The 25,309-nt window shown below is 39.7% G+C and overlaps 1 protein-coding gene across 1 annotated transcript in view; it reads right to left on the bottom strand.

The window, feature by feature from the left end:
* NUP153 (nucleoporin 153) overlaps positions 1-25,307 on the bottom strand; it is a gene marked incomplete at its 5' end in the record, with an annotated part of 41,682 nt that extends 16,375 nt beyond the window's left edge. The window contains 10 exons of the mRNA XM_057370471.1: positions 1,025-1,077; positions 1,791-1,937; positions 3,482-3,535; positions 3,631-3,669; positions 3,808-3,924; positions 5,621-5,737; positions 5,820-5,959; positions 7,138-7,386; positions 9,592-9,808; positions 25,230-25,307. Of these exons, the coding sequence (XP_057226454.1) occupies positions 1,025-1,077; positions 1,791-1,937; positions 3,482-3,535; positions 3,631-3,669; positions 3,808-3,924; positions 5,621-5,737; positions 5,820-5,959; positions 7,138-7,386; positions 9,592-9,808; positions 25,230-25,307 (1,211 nt within the window). The remainder of the gene's footprint in view (positions 1-1,024; positions 1,078-1,790; positions 1,938-3,481; positions 3,536-3,630; positions 3,670-3,807; positions 3,925-5,620; positions 5,738-5,819; positions 5,960-7,137; positions 7,387-9,591; positions 9,809-25,229) is intronic.
* Positions 25,308-25,309: the final 2 nt, after the last annotated feature.

Here is a 25,309-nt window from a genome sequence, read left to right as displayed (position 1 = left end):
CTTTATCAGTTTTGTATTCTTACTCTATAATATGACAATCAACAGAAAYTGGCTTTATAAAAGAGTTAAAATAAAAAGACCATCTTCTCTAAAGTCCAAAGTTAAAACACAGCAGTAGAACTACATCGAGAGAGAAGTTGTACCAAAGAAAATTTASAATAGTTTGAAAACCCACAATTAAAACCTAACATCTGTTTGCATGTCTGCCAAAACCAAAGATGATTYCTGTAAAGTCAAACTATTGGATGGTAAAGCAAAGGGCTGGCTTTGGGGTTTTTTGCAAGCCAAAGAATGCCCAAGGCAACCTAAGAATTGCTTGGAAGATGAACACACAGCCAACACATTAGCAGATTCCCCACTACTGTTCTTTGAAAGAGATTAATCCTCAGACAAAGGGTATCTTCTGAGCAGTGTCTTAATGCAAGCACTATCCAAAAGATTATTTGCCCAGAAGGGAGAGCCATCAATATTATCTAAAGTCATTCTATGCCAAGTGAGCAGCATAATGCAAGACCATCTCCTCAAGAAGAAATACAGTTTTTAACTCTGCTGGAATTTTTATCAGAGACAAGTTGACATTTGTCTTCAGATGACTCTGAAAGGCTTCTGTTTTTCATGCAAAACAGCTCACAGAGCAGACAAGTGACTTTGTCACGTAAAGGGCATTAGAAAACAATTTTCCTCCAGCTTAAATACAGACAAACAACAAAAAATTGAATATACAACTGAACTGTAAGAYACTTCATATAATAAAGAATTTTTCAGAAAGACATTAATGTACGACAAAGCCTTCAGACTCAAAGCAATTATTTAATTAGCCAAACCTAACAGCTGCTCCCCTAATGAAGATGAAGATGCACAAATGGTTAAAGTCTCTCAGAATGTTTTCACTTTTTCTTTCACTTTTCACTCCCTTTTACTGAGAAGTTACTGCCCTTCCAAAAGAAGGCAAGCATGCAGACTGTACAGACAAAGGAGAGGGCTTTCTTCTCTGAAATGTTTTAAATTAACAGATTTGTCATACCTTTCAGACGATTTTACAGGCTGTTCTGCAGGAAAACTGTCCACTATCATGTCCTGCAAAATAAGTTTTATTTATTTCAAGATTTATCTGAATATATTTATAAACAAAACACAAAGAGAAGACAACCAAACACATTTTGTGCTGTTTTGGTTTTTTGTTTATTTATATATAAATATSTATCATCTGCTTAAGCTTGTTCCCTAACTACTCTGACTWTCCATTTAATTTCCAGCTCATATATTTAATACCTGATCATTTTTACATTCAGAATGATACTGGAACCATGGGTGACTTTCTTCTAAAAGAGATGCCAGTATTGTTTTATAAAGTTTATCACGGACTCCTTCTACACCAAAGTGATCAGAATGAGTAATTAAGAAAGTGATCTGAACTAGTAATTGTTAGAAATATCACTTGGGGCCTGCAATTCACCTAAAACATTCTATACACAACATCAGCATGTTCCATCAACTTTTTCTACAGCAGCTTATGCAAAGAAAATTTTTGTTTATGGCTTTTAATATTCTTTCACTGTGAACAGCCTGGCCAACAGCACATCACCACATTCTGAAAATAAGCACCAGCCACTTAGTGAGCCAAAGACACAGGTATTTTGTAAAACCTCTAAATATCTCTTTGACAATGGTTCCCAYTGTCTTAAAGCTTACCTCAAGTATACTATTGGTACTCTGGCAACAAAGAGTGTCTTAGCAGACATTCCAAGCTTGCAAAAAGCAGGCAAATTARGACATGAAAATTTACTTACTTGATGGTCTATATCTACCCTTTGGTGAATTTTTCTGGAATTAGTAGCTGGTTTCAGAGATGGTTTAAAATACGTGATCCGACTCCCTGTCAGGGAGATTGGCTTTGGTGTCACAAGATTCTGGACAGGTGGATGTTGCGAATCCATCTTTGAAAGGGAAGCAGCAATCAATTTATCCTCGCACCCACCCAAATTACCACAGCATTTACTGATGATAAAAGTTACGGAACTATAAACTTTCCATCAGTCTCAGTACCCAGTGAAAATGATGTGGTTTTCATTTATGTGGAAAACATTTAGCTTGCAGAAGGAAACCACCACAAAATCATTTATATTTATARAATCTAAAAAGCTACAGGAATACTCTGACAGCATCCTATGCCTAAATTTGGCAGTTACTTCACAGACAAAATAAACTATATTGCTGTAAGTAAAATAACTCATATGCTCCTCTCCYTTCCTATCCTCTGTTCAGTAACAGTTTTGCCCGAGTCTTCAAGTGTCCTGTCAACCATTTTTTGCTTTAGTAGGAAAACATACAACCTTCTTCTGGGCACATACAGTCCTCTCCTCCCTTCTCATCAAGGGTTATGCCTTCCCTCTGCCAAATTTTATGAATTCTAGCATTATGAGTAGACAATTTCTTTATTTTTACCCAGTGACAGCCGTGTGCAACATTCACTTTCTGACTGATGTCAGCATCTATGCTGCAAATCTGCTAGATCTTTTTTAATGCCTCATCACAGGTGTGGTTCTGCATTTTAACTGAGTATCTGTAAGAGCTTTGTTTTCAATTATTGGGATTATATTTGAGGTGGTAAAGAACTTACATGCTCTACTTTTCTACACTTATAATTTATCATATAGCCAAAAACAGTACAGGTAATCTGAGATGTTAATAAACCCTTAAGTGACTGTAGAATTAATTATACTTCTAATCAAGCAATTAGCATAGAAACTTCTTGAGACATTCTATCCACTTCCTCATTACAACAGCAGATGAAAAGTTTGCATGGAAGAAAACTCACTTTTGTTCCTTCAGCTGCCTAACCTAAAAGTGACCTTTGTGGTTTTACAATTTAATAAATATAATACTCCAACATTGTTTTTAACAAAAACAAGGAAATAATGATTTACTACAGCAACWACTCAGTACTACCTCCAAATAGGAACTTAAGATCATAAATTTACAGAAGTGACAAAATCTAACAATTTTCCAATGTTCTCCTTATTTGAGCAGTAATAAAAATAGTAAGTATTAATTTTTTGATTAAAATAAACATGGAAATCTGCACAAGGTCTGAAAAATCCATCAGTATTTTTCTGTTTCTGGTTATTTCTGAAAGAGAAAGCTTTCTGAAACAGGAAGGTTAACATGCAACTTAACCCCAAGCTGCAGGACAAGATAAAACCACTTCGTGTGTTCTAGAGAGGTTGTTCTTGACATATCAACACATCACCAGAAACAGATAATATAATTCTCCACCTGAGTAATCTTCACAGTYCTTCATCTAGGGTGGACAGAAAAGACACTTTCAGCAATTTCCACACAGCTAAGGCAGCTGTAACTAATACAGCTAATACCAATTTGAATTCATGTGCATGCTGTCATTGAGGTTCATGGTATTTCTTCTGAGAGCTGTAAAGCAGAGAAATTACCTATCTCAGCATAACATGTTGATGGTTCTTACCTGGTTTTGTCTGGATTGGAAGCTAGTCATATTCAGCACACTCCTGTCCACAGGCTAACAGAAAAAAAAGGCCTAGTGTTAGAGGATTTTTTTCCCCTAGGAGAGGGTTCCAATCAACAAAAACACACGGTGGGTTATCATCAACTTACAGAAGACAGAGGACTAGAAGATGGAATCCTTTTAGCATCCTGTTGAAAAAATCAAGTACAATAAATTAAACCAGACATGACAATAAGTAACATCTTCATCCTATACTGGCATACTTACATTTTTTTCAAAACACATAAACATTAATATAATAAAACATTAAAAGGAGTGCCATTTACCGCCAAAGGGCTTGACATCTTCTCCAACGTCTGCAAGATGCGCCGTGCTGTGGAACTTGTCACACCATAGGACTGCACATTTGCTTGTTTAGCTTTCACTTGTCTTTTTATTGGTGGCTGAAAAATTAGCATTGCCAATGTTACAATGCTTGATTTTGAGTTCAACATACATGTAGTTTACACTCTAGAGCTATCTATACTGGTGATACAACCAATACTCTTGTAATGACAGAGAAAAACATACTCACTGAACATGCAAACCATGAAGAAGAAAAACATACTCCACTGACTTTATGGAAGTTTAATTTGGGCCCTGCACATCTTGCACATGGGACAAAGCAACAAAAAAAATCCTTAAATGTAAAAGGTCATGAAATGGAAGACACTAGGCTTGTAGGCTGTCTGAAGCAGTGATCAGGGAAACAGAACTGAAGCAAAGGCTTACGCTGCAGAAAGTGCTTTCAGTAGCAAAACAGATCTCAGAGTTTCACAATGATGTAAGCGTGGCATCTTAAAACCAAAGTATACAATCATCACCGGGAATTTCTAGTTCTACTTCTCTCATTTCCGCCCTTCCCCCAAGACTGCAGCTGCTCGCAGATYTTTTTACTCCGTTTAGAAAGATAAGGACCTGATTTGAACTGTAACAGATCTAAACGTAACACACTGAAGAAGTAAATGTTTTAGTTRTACCACATAACTGAATATAATAAAAAAAGCTTCAGTGTGACCATTTTTTAAAACTATGCTACACCTGTCATGTAACCACAACATGCYTACCACATGACTAAGTGGAGACAGGAAGCACATCACACAACGCATAGAACACGCAAGTGAGGCATGCTGTACACAGCAACGAACAAGCTTGTCTCTCCTTTAAGAGCCTAGTATTTGTGCCCTCTTTTCAACATAATCCACAAATTTTATAAAAAATAAAAACAACTGACCAAAGAGGGCTTGTAACTTATAGGAGTTTTAAATGCTCTGAAGTTTGACTCAACACCAAGTCAGGAAAAACCCACAAGTTTCAAGGTTTCCCTGAATCAGAAAACTGTAGGTTCCCCTACTCCATGGTAGAAACAGACTGTTTATTTTCAGTTCCTTAAAGTTACTTTTGCCTGTTTATTTTTTTAATAAAGGGCATTTTCACTTAAACAAATTAGAACCAAATCAGATTTTACTGACTTGCTTTTAGATTCAACTCTAGCTACTGAGAGTAGTCAGGACTTTTAATTTGCTGGTTCATTTTAGACCACAAAGAACACTTGCAGGCAACCAGCTCTTCCCAAGACCCATCTGAATGACAGCAGAAGAGAGAGCACCTTTTGTTTATCCTCAGCATGTAGGACTGCATGCCTCCCCTTACATACTTTACATTAAAGAAAGCACATGTTCATAGTTTGTGTGCATACATGCTTGTGTAAGATCTACAGGCAAGCATCAGGCAGGTAACTTTCTGCTGCTATAAACAAAGTTTTCAAAGTGATGCCAATGATTTACATGTCATTTTATCATGGTACAGTCAGACACAGACAATGATAGAAAATGGAAATTTTTGAAGTTCGTAACAGAGGAAACCTACTACAAGCAGCTGCCCAGCAACCAAGATGCTACTGTCATTCTTGTGCTTTATGATAAGCATTTCTATATAGAGTATTACACAAGAATTTAAAAGGAAATGTAACCTGAATGAGCAAGATAGGAACTTGCCACATTTTTCAAGTTAAGCTCCCTGGTCACAGCTTTTTTGGCAGAGCTCCCCATTCTGTATTTCAATTTAGTTTTCCCCCACCCAGCACTACTATTCTCATACCTGATAAGCAGAAATCTGCCTTGCTGCTGCAGCTGCACCACCATAAGAGGTCTTTCCAGGGTAAAATGGAGAATCCCCAAGCTGTCTTGGCTTAAAGACAGAAGTGTTTCCAAGTGACTACAGAAAGGTATTATGGTAAGTGGTTAGTAAAACAGCTACACATTCAACTTGACTAAAATTAATACTGTGCAGTACTTACAGGAGAGGGAGATCCAAAAGCAGATAAATTGAATGCAGGCTTTTTAGAGCTAGATGCAGGATGTTGCGAGAGGGAATGAGATCTTTCAGCCTCTGGGGACCAGAGCAGTGGTGCTGAAGTATTTTTTGAAACTGTGATATCTGCCAAAATGACAAATGTTAAATGTAAATGCCTTGTGTACATAAAGAACTTCATATTAAACACCACACAAACTCCAGAGTTCTCTACAAAAAAGTMATACAGAATGAAAAAGTCCCTTAACATTCATTTCTCTGACACTCTAACCTTYAGAGCTCTTCAAACAGATTAATTTCACATATGGTGTGAAACCCAATACCAGCTCTGAACCTAAAATCTGTTTACAGAACTGCAAATATGTGATCTTTCAGTAATCTTTCAAAACATTCACAAGCTAATAGCACACTTCCAATACAACATAGTTTTATTTTTTCTTCCTTCATGGTAAAATAAAAAGTACTGCATAAACACCCGTGCATGTATAACGATACGAAGTTTTTCCTATGCTGGTAGAGGGTTAGAAACCAGCTAGGACAGAACTGGCCAGGTTTTAAACCTGAACAATTACCCAAAGGCTGAATTAACAGAGTTAACAACCTATTTTCCATATGTTTCACGGAAACACACCAGAAAGTTCTAGCRAACTCAGGTTATATTGTTACACCCTGGCAACAGCTACTCTGAATTGTCAAATTACAGTCTCCAGAGAACTGGCTGAGCATGCCTCCATCCCCATTTATTTGGGGGACTAGAAAAATTTGCAAACGTGCTGTTCTGCCCTTTCTCAGTGAGACACCTAGGTCTCATTATATATAAATACAATGTTTTGGGCATTTTTTTACTTCAAAATGGTGTACATTCCTTACTGAATTTGGCAAAAATCCAAGGGAAGTACTAACARGTGATGCCCTCTACCAAGAACAGCAAGAAAAAAGAACCCAAAGTTAAATGAGAATAAGAATAGTTGCTTCATTGACTCCTGGTAAAAAAACCATGATTAATATCTCCCGCTGTCCCCAATCAAGATTTACAGATAATCAAGCTAAAACTGTATTTATTGCAGTTTATAAGAGTATTTATTACTCTTTAGTATATCAGGGACTCATAAATGCCATTCCAAGCATGGTTATATTTAAAAGGTRACAGGATTATATACTTCTAAAATACTGAAAATTAAATTTAATTCTAACATCCAAAGCTGACTTTCACCTACTTTACTTATTAAAGCAATGCGGAACAGTAAAGAATACAAAGTACTTCATGTTATCAAACAMATCAATTAGAGAAACATAAAAATTGCCTTTATCAGATGCTCTAGAGGAGAAGCCACTGGTTGTTGAGATGTTATCGTCATCATGCTGAGAGGTAGAATCTTTTATTTCCTTTACTAGGGACAGCCCAGGACTGCTGATGCCAAGTGCAGAAGATGTGGAGGGCTGACAGTGTGGGACTGGGGAATCCAACACAGTGCAGTTCAAGTGGCTCCGGTGAAGAGAGGGCCTTGTTAACACATCGGAGGAGTTCAGTGCAGACCTGCTCGTGGATGGTTCTAAACCAGAACAGTGAGACAATCAGCTTTCCTACAGACAAGCTCACAGAAGCCAAAACCTGTTTTCTATCAACAGCCATACTTATTGCCAAGTTCTCAGCACAAAAATAGAGAAGCCGAATTTAACTTCCTCACCCAGATAGGGTTTCGTCTGTCTGATTACAACRGCAACACTGCTTGCAATAGTAAGCATTAATGTCACATTAAGTAGTGCTTAATGATGGGATTTTACAACACCRAATTCTGACCCTATGCTCAAGCGCTTTAACTTTATCTTGCACTAAATCAAACACCTGTAGAATTTTTCTTCTGCAGATAATGCTTGTAATAAGCTTTCCAAAATTTGAGATTACATGACAAGTTAAAGCCAACTGTGCAGTTTTTATCACCTTGTAACAAAGATGATGTTAGCCTGAATATGTAACGTGAAAATGCATATTTGCAGAGATTTYTGAGGGTTTGTTTGTTCTGGTGTCRTCATCCTCCCTTTCTAATTCTACCATATCAGGCTGTGCTACAGGCAAATTATTTCCTATCCATTAATTTCTGAGATCTTGGCAGAAAGGACAAGTAAGCAATGTGGCCTCAGTTGTAAGATGAGCACTTTTTCCTCATGAAAAGGGTCTGTAAACATTGCCAGTGTCCTGCAGAAGGTGGCCCGCAGCCCCAACTCTGCCACATGAACGGAATARCTATTAATGGCCGCTTTGCCATTTTTGCCATTTTTTATCAATGTAAGTCTACAGTCTCTCCCAGGATTTCTGCATATGAATGTAATTTCGAGACACTAACCTCCTGACATTTGYACTAGGCTTAAACTAGCTACTTCAATCTTCATAAGGATTGCAGTACTAGTAATTCTTTAAAGCACTGGTCAAGTTTAAGGACTGTCTTGGTTTGAAATTACCAGTATTACCAGACCAAAGGCTGGCCATGCAAAGGAACATAGGCAGCTGTATCTCAGAGCTGAAGAAGTAGGCTTTCTAAAATAAGAATTATAGTAATAATAAGGAAATATTATTATTAACTATAACAAGAAAGATTAGACTACAACGTCCGTGAACCGCCAACACAAGCTGCTGAAGGTTCTAGGGCGTCCCATCTGCTCCTGATTTCTTGGAACTAGAAAGTTTGCTGTGCAGCTGTTCTCACTGAAAGGTCCTTTCACACAGCTCTTCAGGAAAGCCAACACATGTTACTCATTCATGAAAAMCTTCTCTATTCCTTTATGCAAACTCATTCTCAAGCTACAGCTACACGGAGAGAAATAAAGCTCCTTATTTAGATTACATTGGTGACAAAGGTATTTCCTCATTATTTTTCATTCTGACAACAACAGAAGCAACTGACTTTCCACACAGATGGTTATGTACATGTGCTCGGACAAAATTTCTCTCCTAATTAAAAAGTAAGTTCCTAAAACTACTAACTTAAGAGAAACTCAAATGAGAGCATATGCAAATTCACAGAGTACTACAGGAACAGTGAGAGGCATAGATATAAAGCACAGATTTTTATATGGTAAAAGGGTTGTAAAACTTCTTTACCAAGGGTCCATATAGTTTTCAAAGACCCCACACTAGCCATGCCACACCTTAATGCTACAAAATACTAAAAATATTAGTATCATAAACAAAGTTTCCCAGATCTCCATYAAAATAACAAGGAAATTGAATAAATTGATTAAAGAAGCACARGGGACAAAAAAATCAGGACACGTGAAAGAATTTTCCTCTGGCATTCTAGCATCTGGTCTTTTGTTTTGAGGACAACAAAACAAATTAATGTTTCTATTACCTTAGGCAATTAGATAAACCTTCATTCCAGATCCTTTAAAAAGAAAATGTAACCCAACATTCACCCAAATGATGCTAGCAATAGTTCGCACTTGACTATCTGAAGTCAACTGATGACTTCCAAGAGCTCCTAAGTCAACTTCCATATTTTGCAATTATGTTTAAACTTTGAAGCTAAGGGAGCTCCAAAACCTGAATTGCTGAGCTTTGATTTTGCTTTGTGTGGGGTTATTTTTAGTTGGGGTTTTTGGCTGGTTGGTCGTTTTGGTTTGGGTGTTGCTGGGCTTTTATCGTTCTGCTTTTTTTCTGTCCAAACGCTCCTTCCAGCCTCCTGTAGAAATGCRGATTCAAAACTAGAAATCTGTGAATAAATACAGATGGTCAGAATACTAAATGATATTTCACATACCTTCAAAATTAATTCTTGCTGACTCAGGCATGACTCTCCCATCAATTGCCATGGCATCTTCATTTGCATAATCATGGTGATAGTTWACTGAATTCTCTTCCTCGTTTGCAGATTCATTTGTATCTATACATTTATCTTCCCTTTTATTGAAATACTTCTGCAACCATCCTGGTACAATGTTTTTCACTGATTCGGTCACTCTGCTAATGAGCCCCAGCTTGAAAGAAACATACAGGAATATAGTCAGCAGCATACCCTGGGTTGCAACATTGCACAGACCTCAAAGACAATATTCAGATTAAGTAAGGTGGTGGATCCTTGACACAGAATTCCTACACTTATGGAACATGCGTAACAAAGTGCACCAAATATTGACTAACCCATCAGTTTCTGCACTTTCTAGTGATCTTGGCAAAACTTCCAAGTTCTGAAGCTGCAGCCAAAGTTCACCAAAGGCTCGTCAAGTCACAAGGACATCAAGAAATTCTATTTCTAAATAACTCCTGATGTTAAACATACTTCTTTCTGAGGACTTGTCCTTGTAGCACCTTCACTTGAAAAACCATCAAACCCAGAAGCTCAGCAATTATCTACAGCAATAGTGATGAGCAGTAATAGCTACTAAAATCAGTGAACTTAAATATTCTTTTTCTAATGCTGAACTGCAGAAAAAATGTGCATCAAAACCGCCACTATTATGCTCTGAAAAGTTAGGGTATCCTGAAAGGATCTTGGAAGAAACAGATAAAGTTGAACAACAGACTATTCACTAAAGGACTGTTAAATAGATTCAATTYGATCAAACTTCCTTTCATGGTATGTTAAAGTTTTGTATCTACAAACCTTAATATTAGGCAGTTACTGAATGCATAAAAGCCATTTCCATTTTGACRTTTACCAATTATTTGTAATTTCATTCTAAGAAATATTTATTTAATATTTTGTTTCAGGCAGTCACTTGTTCCCCATCATGTCCTCAAAATTTCAACACATCTTTCTGTAAAATCTCAACTCCATGCAGCAGACTGCTTGCAACATGGAGCRGCCCCTCTTACACTGACTGCAGCCACAGAACCAGCTACTAACCCTTGCRAGCTGAATGCAAAAGGCAAAGTAACCCCCACAGTTTCAACTCTTTGGAAACTGAAAAGCAATAAGAGTTTAAACAGATCTCTGTTGAACTTCACTGCCAGTTGCTAACACATGCATCAGGGTATTTTGATATTTTTCTGGGTTCAGGCAACAAAATTTTCTAAAAATTATTATTCGTATGTAGAAAATTGAGAATATTCTTTCAACGTGTAGTAGTTAGTCCACTAAACAATTGTGAAATGAACTCTGTTGTATTCAAATTTCTTTTAAAAATCAGCACACAYGAAAGAAAAAGGCTGTATCTGTCATTCGTATCTTTCACACACAGTAACACAGACAYGACTTTACAGGACACTCTTGAATCTGGAGTTAGGAGTGGGACTAGCAAAGAAGAGAAAGGTAGGAAACAAAAGCCTAAGAAAGTGATCTTAATTTACAATTTGACATTTTTTATAATGATGTGTAATTTAAACCTTTTACTTGCACAAGGAGTAACTATCCAGGGACATCTCTCTCCAGAGAGAATACAGCATAAAAAATACATCTACCACAATKGCCACACTAAGAGGCACACTAATATGCCATGCTCAGGGTGTTGCTGCTGCTCTACATTAATACTAAGCCTCAGCTTTCCAACAACAAAAACTACTGCGTGCAACACCAGAGCTCACAAGCAGTTCAGCGCACAGCACTAGCACAGACAGTCTGTTCCCATCTCTTCATTTTCACCTTTACTTATGACACACTGTCCTCCTTTAGGGGAATGACTATTTCATGGCTATAAATAAAAGCGTATCAGGAAATCAGAGGAGTCAAAACTTCCCAAAATAAGCAAATGGTCAGGACACAAACTGCATCCAAGGCAATGCTCTTCCCAAAAAGCTAGGCATTACTACATTCACTATTCCTAGAGCATCTCTCCATTAGAAAGTAAGACATTACTGGGCATAAAACAGGTGCCACTATGATTCTCTTACTGAGGAAATCCTCCCAGGACTGTGAGTTACCTGAGACTCAAGATGGAAGAAGTCAAAGGCATCCAGAAGAGTAAACACCCAATCATTAGTAATCCAAATGAGTAACTGGAGAATGCAGCTAGACTAGTAATTAACCAAGATGACATTTTACTATCCATACCTGACACYAGACTGGTTTGACCCTTTTTTGCAAGTGGCTGCCTTGCTATGTTCTCTACATAATCAGCATTCCAAGCTGGGCAACATGAGGTAACTTCCCAAACCAACCCAGGAGCTGGAACTCCCTCAGGACAGCTGTACTCCATCAAATGTTAATGGCCTGCTCCATCTGGCTTAGGCACAGTGGTGGACAAGAAGCATAGTTTTGTACTCCAGAATAATGCGGGCTCAGTGACAAAGCAAGAGAAAGCAAAATACATGTAAAGGTACCTACATTTTCTGTATGCAAACTATATTACAGGCACTGTGAAAAAACTATGCAGGTAATATGACTGAGGCATCATCAAACATACATCCCCCTAGAACAATAACCTTTTTAAAAAAAACTACCACCTTCCCCCCTTTAAAGTATGCCACATGCCTGAGGCATAACTATTCAAATACACACAGATCAAAAAAAATTTTAAAACAACAAAAAAACACAACCCCCCCCCCCCCCCCCCCCCAAAAAAAAAAACCAAAAAAAAAAAAAAACACCCCCCCCCCCCCCCCCGCAAAAATTTCTTTCCATCTTCTCTTACCTGCCCATCAGAGCTCAAAGGCAATCAATCCGCTCAGGGCGGATTCCTGATCAAGTCAGGCAGCTAAGGTATCACTGACCAACTACATATTTGAACATGCATACTCCTAATTCTTGCCAGAACAATTCAGCAAACTCTCATGCCTTACACTGCCTTTAAAGCTGGCATTTTAATCTCACCCTAACTTGTAGTTTTCTTACCCTTCAACTTCAGCACGTGCTTTTGAACACCCTTTCACACTCTCTGCAGATGCATCCATCACAAGCCAACCCTATCAGGAGCAGAGCACTCTCCCTCTCTAATATTGTGTCACCAGCTCCGCACTTTATCCATCCCATCTACCCACACAGGAATCACTAACCCTTCTAGAAGGCTGACAAAGATTCTGAACATCTCATTGATGCCAACAGATCTTCTGAGATTAAATATAAAAGACACAGCAAACAACAACTCCAGAGGGTTACTCTCCAGCAAACTACTCAGATCCCCATCTTCTCATGCCATGATTATGAACCAGTCCCTTCTAGAACAGCTTCACTCACCACAGCCACTCTGAAAATGCTACTGCACAAAAACTGTTCTAGTTCCCAGTCTCTGGCTGGGAGCAAAGGATGTGGCGCTGACACGCATCTTTAATGTTCATAACTTCTCATTTCTACAGGCCACACAGGTACCAAACTTAATACCATGGAAGGGGAGAAGATGCAGTGGGACCACCCCAACTGTGTGCAGTGTTTYATTGAGTGAATGTGTTTTTCTCCTTTAACTGACTGGTTTCAGAAATTTGAGCTGCTGTCAAGTACCAACTGCTGTCTTCACACCTCAAATACACTCATCCCAAAAAACTATTAAGGATGGAAAAGACCCAGACCATTGTGTCCAACAGTTAACCAAGAGACCAAATCCTTCTTTGCCCTCCTTTGGGCACGAACACACATTTCTAAGTTTCAAGGCCTGCTCCTTAGGTCTCCAGACTCATCTGAAGTGCTCAGGGAATTACTCTGAAGGCCTGAAATCTGATTTGGAGCATCCAAAGCCTCATTTATAGAATTCAAAGTCTTTATGGAATACAAAGGCACATCTTTGGGCCCAAACCCTAATTTCCAAAGCCTCCATCTCAGGAGTCAAAGCCTCCTATTTAGGATTCAGCCTTCCATCTAATGGGCTTAAAGCTTACCTCTGTGCCTCCAAAAACCTATCTCTAGGGGGAAAAGCCTTAGTTCATGGTATTGAAGCATCCATAAGGGCACATAACCCACCAAAACCCAACCTCAGGCTTCAAACCCTCCTTCTCACCTCCAAAMGCCCATTTTCAGGGCCCAAAGCCCTATCTTGAAGAATCAAATCCTTCCCTGGAGGGTCCACAGTCCTCTTTTCATATGGTCATATAATCATTGAAGTTGGAAAAACTCCTTAAAGATCATCAAATCCAACTGTGAATCTAACACTACCCTCATGTTCACCATTAAACCATGTCCTCAGGTGCCAGCTCCAYTGCCCTTCTCYRGACACACTCYARCACCTGAGTGTCTTCCTTGTAGYAAGCARACAAAATCTGAACACGGGATTCCAGGTGTGATCTCACCAGCACCAAGKACAGGGGGACAATCACTGCCTGGTCCTGCTGGCCACACTATTGCTGATRCAGACCAGGATGCCATTGATCTTCCTGGCCACCTGGGCACACACTGGATCCTGTTCAGCTGTTGTTGACCAGGACTAGGGTCAACATACCACATCCTTTTCCACCAGGAAGTTTTCCAGTCACCACTCAGTTACCTGAGCCCACAGAACTGCAGGGGGTTGTTACGTCCTAAGCTCAAGGCTCAGTWCTTCATATTAGTGAAATGCACACAATTGGCCTTGGTCCATCTACCCAGCCTTTCCAGATCCCTCTCCAGAGCCCTCCTGTCCTCCAGCCAATCAAGACCCCTGCCCAACTTGGTGTCATCTGCAAACTGGCTTAGGGTTTAACTGATCCCCTTCTCCAGGTCACTGATGAAGATGTTAAACAGGACTGGCCCCTACACTGAGCCCTGGTGAACATCATTTGTGACTGGTCACCGGCTGGATAGAACTTCATTCACCCCCACTCTCTGGGCCCAGCCATCCAGACAGTTTTTTACTGTGCAAATAGCACACTCATTCACACAACGTGAAGCTGGTTTCTCCAGTAGAATGCCATGGGAAATGGTGTCAAAGGCTTTACTAAATTCCAGGTAGATGACATCCAATATCCACAGCCTTTTCYTCATCCACCAAGTGGGTAACTCTATCACAGAAGCAGATCAGATTGGTCAAGCAAAACCTGCCTTTCACAAACACATGCTGGCTGCAACACTAAGCAAAAGATATATAGACATAAATAAAAGTAAACGAACAGGTGTCATAATTTACTACTTCGAAACACTGTTTCTTTTAAGGATTTATATAAAAGAAAAATCAGTAGTTTATGGTCACAGTTTGAATTACAAACTTAAATGTAGGCTATTTCTTGCCCCAAAATATTTACAAAATAGGAGCGTTTTTCCAGCTCATAAGGGTCTTTCATATAGCACCGGGTGGGGAAAGTGCTGGCAAGAGTACTCAACAATGACACATTACTTGAAAACATCCATTTTGTAACTGAGTTGATTTCAGTTCAGGAGGTTTAAGTATGAAAAAAAAAATATAAATTATGTTCATTATAAATTTATATAAAAATATAAATTACATTCACAGAAATTTGACAGAGATGCAAAATACACAGCTGGATAAAAGAGTTAATTTCCACTTCACTGTGTACATACCTCTGAAAAGCATCAAATTCTTGTTTCGCAGAGACTTCTTCGCTTTCAAAGTCAGARTTATTAGAACATATGAATCAGTAAGCCCTCAGAAAGAAAAGCTGCCCCTAATGGTTAAATTCACTGAGAGAGCAGATCAATCAAACCCCTAACACCTAAAAGGAATTTTCTTGCTCTCCATCCCCCACAGTTAGCTTATGCCAGCTCTGGCACACAGCAGGCTACCCTCCATACTAGCTGAATTCATTAATCTGGCAAAAAGTATGTTTTTCTCTGCCGKGCTAATGAGTTAAGCTGGCTCCGAGCACCAGATCTGGCCAGGACCAGAGGAACACAAAACAGAACTCCCTTCCCTTCTTTCAACCACCCTGTGTCCATACTGTCTTTAGAGACACTGACCCTTTCTCCTCTTCAAGTCAACCTTTCCTTGTGCTGCCATTAACATGTATAAGCAACCAAATGACAGATTGCAGAGAGGCTTTATTAAAAAGATCCAAACAAAATGCTGAATATAGACTGGGATGGTAAGGACTACCACCCGCTATGGGCYATCAGGCAGCTGGAGCAGCTTACCATGTACCTGCATGGATGCTCACACARAAGCAGGAATAGAAAGGGAAACATGACATGATTGTCTCTTGCAACAGCAGACTTAGACTGGCTTAGACTAACACTGCTTTTGCTGTTTAGGGAGTGGTTTCTATTTGTATGTAGGACAGCAGAGTTTGATATTTCATTTAGAAAAAAAMCAATAAAACTTATGACTTAATATGAACAATATGTTTCAGGAATGTCATTAATTATGTAACATTTGAAAAACAACAGTTTTATTTAAGGCAAGTGGAATAGTGCAGATTTATTTCTGAAAGTCATGAAGAAGGGATTATATTACCAGATGCCAGTGTATTYATTTCTTATTGCTTGAAGTGAGCCTTATTTTTCTTAGTCTCATTAGCTTTATATAAACATTCCAAGGAAATTCAGGTATTTTCTGGCACTGTTTGCACATCTGTACACATCATTATCACTTACAACTGAGAGCAAAACACACAGTGTGCACTCTGAGAGATAAATCAGTGCCTAATCCACTAGTTTAAATCCTTATGACACTGAATGGTTTTATCTCAAGTTTTGCCCACACCTTCAGCTGACACAGTGACAACTTTACAAAAGGCACCACGAAGTACAAGTACCTTTCTTCCTTCCTTATAGGAAGCACTACATTAGTGCATAGTTAACCCTAAGCTGTAAATTACATTCAATATTACACTTTAAGATGGAAATCCAACAGCATCAAAACCAAAATGTTTAAGATTCATGAGACTACTTTCACAAACAACTGTACAAGCGGTTTTAAAGTTCTTTCTTTCCSAATTTAAGAAGGAAATAAGTTGGTAATATTTTTTAATTGAAAGACTGCCACAACGTGGCTGTCACAGCATGTCTTCAGCTATGCTTCATAGGCAGGTTCTAGAATTACATTAATTGAAATGCTGTTCAGATTATCTTTCCTATAAGGATATCCCACAGTCCAAACATTATTTTTACTGCTCTTTATTTCTGATATTACCATATGGACAAGAAGTTTAAAACCAGAATGATCAAGAAGTACATTTCCCATGGCATCAGATGGTCTTTACAAGGCTGCCAGCACAAGTTAACAGGTTCAGCAAAGTATAACACACATTTTAGGCATACAATTGTTTATCTTATTTTATRGATGTTCTATATAAAGTAAGACCCAATTCATTACAGTATTTCAACATCACCAAAYATAATGGCAAACTCTTCCTCTTTCCTGCATTTACAGTCAAGAATTTTATGCATACAAGAGCTATCGACACATCATATTACACACTACAAATTTGCTATCTTTTATAATTTACTAGGCTCCCAGCAAAGAATTAAACATTTTCAATGTCATTTTGCCTAAAAGCACATACTAACAAAACATGGTACCAGAGGCTAATCTATAGCACATAGTGGTGAAGACACACTATGTATTTAAAACACAAACACAGGCAGCCCAAATTCTGCAACAATGCCTGAAACAACAATTAAACACCATTTGAAGTCAACTTACAGCTTGCGAATGTCCATCCCTGTGTCCACTGCTTCCTGGGGAGGACATGGTTTGAAACTTTTAAGCATATTTCACCAAATTAAGTACTTATGCTACAGAATTTCACATGGGATGCTTTGGAAAGGGCAATCTTCACACAAGAAGAATGGAACTAAAATTTTTTATATAATTAAGTATTAGCAAAAGACAGCAACGTATTCACGTGCTCCCTCTGAAATGTCTTTTCTGTCCATGTTGATCTACAAACTGAGCTGACAATATCACATGCTAGTCATTCTGCAAAATGTACAGCCAATTCTGTTGCACATTCGTTATCTAATTTCATGAATTTGAACCATAAATTAAAATCAAGTAACCAAATAATCACATTTATTCATTCTCTGTGATAATTTGGTAATTCGGCAAAACTCAAAGTCTTCCTATTATTTAAGTCTCATACATAGACATAGTGCAGCATAAAGGAGGTAAGCCTCACATTCCAACAGCACAATCTGCAATTATTTTAAACCGGACACTTTTAACCCTGGTGCATACACTTCCTGACTAGACTTTATATTATAAGAATTGGTGCCCAAGAGAAACCAAAATAATGGACACAGTTGCTTGGACATAGTTGCTTTAGCTGCAGCAGCAATGGGTATTGTTACATTCTTTGACATTTTAAGATAATAACTTGAAACTGTAAAGCTCAGGTAGCCTCACCTCTGCTGGTGGACAGTAATCTTCAGTTGTGAGGGACAACAGTGTCTTTCTGGCTGTATTTTTACACCACCACAAYTGACAGAATCAAGAGCATCTCCAAAACAGATCTTCAAACACAGTTCTCCTACCACCAACATGAAAAATTGCCATTGCACACAGTGGTTTTTTTGTTTTTTTTTTTTAAAGTGACTGAAGGGGACAGCATCTGAAATCTGTACGTATTCTACAACTCTGTAAAGTAAGTTTAGTAATAAATCTAAGGACTGACATTAGAACACATGCACTGTTATAGATAAATTTAGTATGTATCTAGTTCACAATAATTCCCGAACACAGCTACACTTAAATCAGTTTAAACTTTGTTTTTATCTGATTTAACTCGGGATGATTTTCATTACAAATGCACCTATAGTAGTCTTTCTGCCAGTTGACAGTGGTGATTCAAAGGACACCAAAGGAAAGAATGGTCTTATTTTACTAYGAATACTAAGGCAACATGGAAGTGAAATGATACATTCAATAAACTACAAGCTTGACTTTAGCACCGAGCAAAAATAAGCAAGATAATGCACCTAATCATTACCATATCAGAGAAAGGAGAGTGATTACGATACATCAGCAATTGCCTAAAAACTTTACCAATCTATCACCCAGAGTCCACAATCAATGGGGAGCCTCATTTCACAGTGAGGACCCTTCCCAGCAAYTGGGAAAATCCTACATGCATGCAACCACAGGTGAAGTCTCCAAATTCGTCCTGAAAGCGGGTCCAGCTTTTATAGGCCCAAATCAGCAAGTCAAAGTGACTTAATTATATTTTTAGCACAGAAACACCTGGATGTGATGGCACACTTCCTGACCAGCTGGGGCCAGGGCTTGGCCAGTGCCCAAGTGGTGGCTGGAAGAGTTTCCCCTAAAATATCCTACAAACAAGCCTCTATTCATGTCAGTTGGGAAAACTTCTTAAAATGATACATTTCTTACCGACAACTACACCACCAGTTTATAAAGAAGTTTCTAAATCTGCCAGTTTGGTGTTAAACAGCTAGCATAAGTGTCTTGGTCATCTATTTTTAGCTAAATAATACTGATGGTATTAGTCACACAGTGCCCTGGGTTCATCTTGTAAGTCAACTTTGGCTGAGGCCTGCTGCTCAGGCCTAAGCACATCACAATCTCACCAATTTAATATCTCATTTCACAGCAACGCTGTAATCCAGTCTCAAAGAAAATGGCAATTGAAGAGTTTGACTGTTTACTTCTTCAGTTCTAGAGGTCACCAGACCTTGAGATGTAATAAGGGAAGGAATCATGAGACATATCAACTTCAAAAAAGTTTGATTCAAAATACAATCACACCTAAAAGTAAAGTCAGACAGTTCCAAGATACTCTCGCACAACTTGTTCCGAGAGCAGAACTACCAAGACAATATCAGACAGCCTCAGCAAGGACAAAGAAAATTTTCTACTGGCACAYGTATTTGCAAAGACTGCATGTGTGCTATCCACAGCTGTAGGACTCAATGAATGTTGGTGTCCCTGTGTTAGCATATACACTTCATCCCAGCCAGTGGGAATGTACAGATGAAGTTATGTTTAGCTGAAAAAACAGTAGCCTTAACTAAGCCAGACTCACTCAAAGATCCTGTACTTAAAGTGCAACATGCACAGATTCATAGAATGCTTTGTGCTGGAAGGGACCTTTAGAGGTTATCTACTCCCAATTTTCCTGCAATGAGCAGGGACATCTTCAAATAGATCAGATTGCATAGAGACCCATCCAAYTTGGTCTTTCTTGCATGTTTCCAGGGACTAAGCTTCAACCATTTCTCTGGGTAACCTGTTCCAAAGTATCTCCATCCTCTTTTTAAAAAATTCTTCCTTACATTCAATGTGAATCAACCCTCCTACAGCTAAAGGAGTTTAAGTCCCCTATATTCAAAGGTGACCATAATGTCCCCTCAGAACCTTCTCTTTTCTGGGCTAAACAGCCCTAACTCTCTCAGCCTCTCTTCAGAGCAGAGATGCTCCTACTCCCTGTGGCCCATCTTTGGGCTCACTCCGATAGGTCCATGTCCTTCCTGTGCTGGAAATCCTAGAGCTGGATGCAATACTTCAGATGGGGCTGCACCAGAGAGGGGTGGAGGGGCAAAATCCCCTTCAATCTGCTGCCCACAGTGCTTTATATGCAGTCCAGGATATGTTTGGCTTTCTGGAAGCACACATCACCGACTCATATCCAGCCTCTCCTCCATCAGCAACTCCAAGTCCTTGACAGAGCTGCTTTCAATCTATTCATGCCCCAGCTTGCACTGATACTGGAGTTGCACCTAGCCAAGTGCAGCAAATAAATACTGAACTGATCACATAGAACATTAAAAGCAAAAAACTCAAGATTTTTTACAACTTAATAGCAGAAAAATGGAAAAGTGTATCACATGACYTACCACTAAAAAGACAGAATTTTTAAAAAATTGGTCTGCAAAACAGCAAGCCTAGAAAAAGCGCTCAGCTACTCCCTTTTTGAGCRCAAGCTCACAATTTACTCTGGAAAATCTGCAACAGTGAGATGGAGGTATTACTTCCTCCCTCAAGAGGAGCGACAACCCTGAAGAATTAGAGGATGGACCAACAAAAGGAGCCTAGAGTAACAGTGACATTTACACTGAAACCATGCCTGTATGTGCTCCATGCTCCAGCTGCAGCAGCTCTGACTGAACCAAGCATACAGAGGGCTGCATGGCACTCCAGAGGTCACCTACTAAAACCCAAGAGTTTAGAGAATGGTCAAAATCAGCAGATCATTCACATAAGAGATCACCTGGGTTTTGAGATCCCTCTGGGCTGTTCTTCCAACATGTTGGCTAGCCTCACAGTTAAAATGTTTTTTCCTAACATGAGATCAGAATTCTCATTTTTGCACTGAGAGTCCATTGTCTCTTTGAATTGCTATGGATCTCCTAATAGAGCCTTGCTACACCTTCTCTGTAGTCTCATTAGGTATTTGTGGCTTTTAATCTGAGCACATTGAGTTCTCTCACTCATGGGCATTTGCCCCCATAATCATTTTGGCTCTAAACCAGACTCACTCCAATATGTCAACTTTTTTTTTTTTTTTTTACTGGAGAGGCCAAAACTGGACACATCACTCCAGATCTGGTCCTAGAAGTGCTGCATGTAGAGGAAGAAACAACTCCTTTAACATGCTTCCCACATACTCCTCCTAACTAATACCTAACTAATACTACTCCTTACTAATACCTCCAGTATGCAGCTGGTCTTCTTTGCCTCAAGAGCATGCTGCTGACTCATGTTCAACTTGCTGTGGAACAGGTACGTGGGGTTGTTTTGTCCTGATGAAGGGCTTCCCATTCATGCCTTTAGTAAAACTCACAAGGTTCCGGGCAGCCCATTTCTGTCAAGTTGCCTCAGTGGCAGCCCTATACTTTATCATACAACAGGGATCAAGTTTCCCAAGGTTTGGCATTATCTAGGAAACTGCTGAGGACTCATACCATTCCTTCATCCCAGGTTGTTAATAAAGCCATGGAAGAGCATCAGCCTCAATAAACCTCTGAGAGCTCTATTAGCAATTGGCTGCCACTGGATCTTTGTACTGCTGGTCACAACCCTTTGAGGTCAATGGTCCCACTAATTTTCCAATCACTTTTATGGTCCACCTGACAAGTCCCTATTTTGCCAAGTGGTTAACAGGGATCACATGGGAGACCATGCTGCAAGCATTGCAAAAGTCCAGGTAAATAACATCCACTGTTTCCCCATGTCCACTAAGCCAGTTATCCCAGTGTCTTACGAATTAGCATTACATGATGCTATGGCAGCCCACCACCTGCATCAATCTGGARTACTTTTGCTCAAACATTTTTGGGCACACAAAAGAGATTCTGAACTCTGTCCTGCTGCAGTCATTAGAATCAGCAGCAGTTCAGTTTGTCCATGGCAGGGGAGCAAGAACTGGTTTTAATTACTGACTGGAGGAATAACTCAAAGGAAGTGATGTGCTGCCAGAAACCAAAGACAATTTGCAGTGTCCCAGCTAACACAACCAATTATTTCATCTGCTTTTTCCTTCTCCTAAGATACCACTCACTAATACTGGTTTTCCCCAACACTTCACAGCCTCCAGGACTGTCACAACAACACTTGGAAACAACCCCCAAAATATTAATAAAATGCTGTAGCAGTCATCATCYATAACTTGCACCACTGTATTGTACTGTTAGCCTAAATAAGAGAAAACTGTYAATATCTCAGTTTTACAGGTTTTTTGCAACTAGGATACGTTTTTGTTTACAGCAGCAGAAATCAAAGTACCAAATTTAAACACCTATTTTGCTAATAAAAAGGAACTCTGAAAATTTCTTCACAAAATAAACCTGGTGGTTTGTAAGATCCCTTCTGTCCACAGCCTGTAGTCACTGTCGAGCAAGGCCTACCTTCAAGACGGCAGCAGGTGACAATGCAATGCTTTAGACACTGCTGTATTCAGTTTAAGTTCCTGATCCTGTAGCTGGTCCCTCTGGGAMGGACCTTAAAGGATGTCTCGAGCAATTTGGTGAAACTCACCAATACCCGTATCTCCATCATCTAGCAAAAAATAAGTCACATCTTCCAAGCAGCATCTGTTCATCTCTCCTATCTGAGACTGATTTTAAAAAATCCTCTAAATTTAAAAAAACACGTATGTAAACATAATGATTATGGCTCTATCAGGCACTTGGAGAGAAAAGAGCAAGAAATTCTGCATTTGCATGTTTATTCCAAAAACATACAAAACAAGTAACTTCTGAAATCAAAGATCAGAGACAGTATGTTTCCACTCTTAGAACCTAACATCTTCTTATATATCCTCTTCCTGGCTCAGTGAATCACACATTCTTTTTCTGGATCATAACACAGTTTCAGTCAGAAGAACTGAAGACAACACATAGCTTGGCAACTGGGATATTTGCCCAGAAAGTGGAAGATGTAGGTTGATGCCTCTAGGCAAAAAAGAAATCTGAAGCAGGGTCTACCACATTCATGAACGAATACTTTAATTAATCATCTTTGAAAAGCAACAGCATTTCCTCTTCCAATTGTCACCTAAAGCCCTGGCTGTATTTAATACAAGCTTAATAGAAGACTGATTCTGCAGCACATCTTGGGCATGATTGGAGAATCTCCTACCTGACCAAGCTCCCTGGGAGATGATGGCAAAATAATATCAARCAAGCATAACAACACCAGAAAAGCATAAGACAGGCTTACTCTTGTAAGCCTGCATCATGCTACTCATTTCACACAAGTGGAAAAATAATCAGATACCCTAAGAACTTAAAAGGTATTGGCAATACAGCATTCAGTGCTAGGGTACCTTCAGAGCTTGACAATAACAGACCGAGTTTTCAGGACTACAGTCTTGACCCCAAGCACTAAGAACAGTTCTGATAAAGTATTTCTATGACGTTACTTATTGATAATAGTTAGGGGAAAGGGGGATCAGAATCAGCGATATAACCTCCCATCAAGACTGCATCGAGCACTTCCAYGTCTTCCCAAACTCTTTACTGAGAAATAATTAACAACAAACCATAGAATACTTCTGCGTGGATTATCCACTTSTGAGTGGATAATACATTAAAAATAGGAACACTTGTCAATTCCAGTACAAGTTAGCTATCTACCTAGAGTTCATCTTTTTATGTAATGCAGGCTAGCAAGCTGCACAGGGTTAAAAAACCATCCCTTATAACCAATGCACACATCTGACATCTACAGGTCTGCCTATTCACCATCTTCCCCCAATATATTACTTCTTGATTTGATCTACATATTCGATTTGCAGCATCCATGCTCTGAACTGAACCCCACAGATACATCCAAGCATGGGGTTGCTTTGGCAGATTATTTAAATAAACCTACTAGAAAACACAGAGATAAGAGACAACAGAATAATCAGAAAACAATCTAAGCTAATTATTTTAAATTCATGTGYAAGTTTTATCAGCTATCTCCATAGCATCACCACATGCAAGACATTGCAATTTCAATGTTATTCTCCTGTTCCTGAAAGAGCTTTCAACATTTGCTCTGTAAAATGCAGTGATTCTTTGGATGAAGCATCACTCTGCCAGCTTTACAAGGACAATATTGCTGATCAGTATACTACACAAAGAACTAAGTATAGTACCTCCCCAATAATAAAAAACTAACTGAGCAACAATTTGGGCATAACACACCCTTAATTTTGCATATACTATTTAATTCCCTGTTTTATATTACCGATTTAATAATGTAAATGCTCTGGTTTTACAGTCAATTTCAGATTCATAAAAATATGTGAAAAGGCATTTCAAGAGCACTGTCTCCAGGCATACTGAAATTACTTGACAAACGGCAGTTGGAAAGGATCTTTGCTTCTACTCTCTGCAGCCACTCTAAATAGCATAGGACCTTTGTATCGCAATTCACAAACTGYTTTTTTTCTGTTATCCATCTATTCTGTCCTACAATACAATGGAGAACGTATTTTTTATGAATTACATTTCACTTGTAGTGCATCTGCACGTTGAGGTAGAGGCAAGACACTGAAGAAATCACCAGATGCAAGGGTTCTGCAGCATCCTACAAAAAAAACCCCCACCAACAATGGAAGATGTTGTTGATAAGTACCCAAGCACCCCCACAGACTCATCTGCAATCGGGAATTTGTCAAGAAAGGCAAATATAGAAGCGATGCACTTAAATCTGACAAGTAACTCTAACTTGGTAGCCCAGTTAAATCAATTTAACCACGATTTAAGCGGGCAGCCCGGAGACAAAATGAACATCCCAGGGAGTGGGAGACAGCGCGCTCCAGCCGCCAGGAGACGGAATGCGCAYCTACCCCTTCCCAGCCGTCTCCTCCTCCTCCCGCCTTTAGTCCTGACTAACGGGGCACAGGCGGGAGACAAAGGGGACGCGAGGAACCCCCTGCGGCCCGGCGGTGCCAGAGTGCCGGAAATCTCACAGTCCCCGCGGCCCCGGCGGGAAAGCCTTTCCTCCTCCCTCCCCGCAGGCCGCTCCACCGGGAAACCCCGGCCCGAAGCCGCGCACGTGGGTCGGCGTGGAAGGCGGGGGGCGGAAGGTGGCGGAGGGAAGAGGCGGCTCCGCCGGGTCGGGCCTCCCGGGCGCCTCCTCCCGCCGCTGAGAGGAGCGCCGGGGCACAAGAGGGGTACGAAGGGAACGGGTTCACGGTGCTGACCCGCGACATTACCTGCTGCTTGCCCCTCGCGTAGGGCGGCTTCGCGGCTCCCAGGTGGTGCCGACGGGTCCGGATCTTGCCGCCGCCGCCGC

This window comes from Malurus melanocephalus, unplaced genomic scaffold (assembly GCF_030028575.1).
Source record: "Malurus melanocephalus ecotype Western Australia unplaced genomic scaffold, MMel_1.1 scaffold_126, whole genome shotgun sequence".
NCBI classification, from domain to species: Eukaryota; Metazoa; Chordata; class Aves; order Passeriformes; family Maluridae; genus Malurus; species Malurus melanocephalus.
The sequence above is the reverse complement of the archived record's forward strand: the minus strand, read 5'-3'. Positions and strand labels throughout refer to the sequence as shown.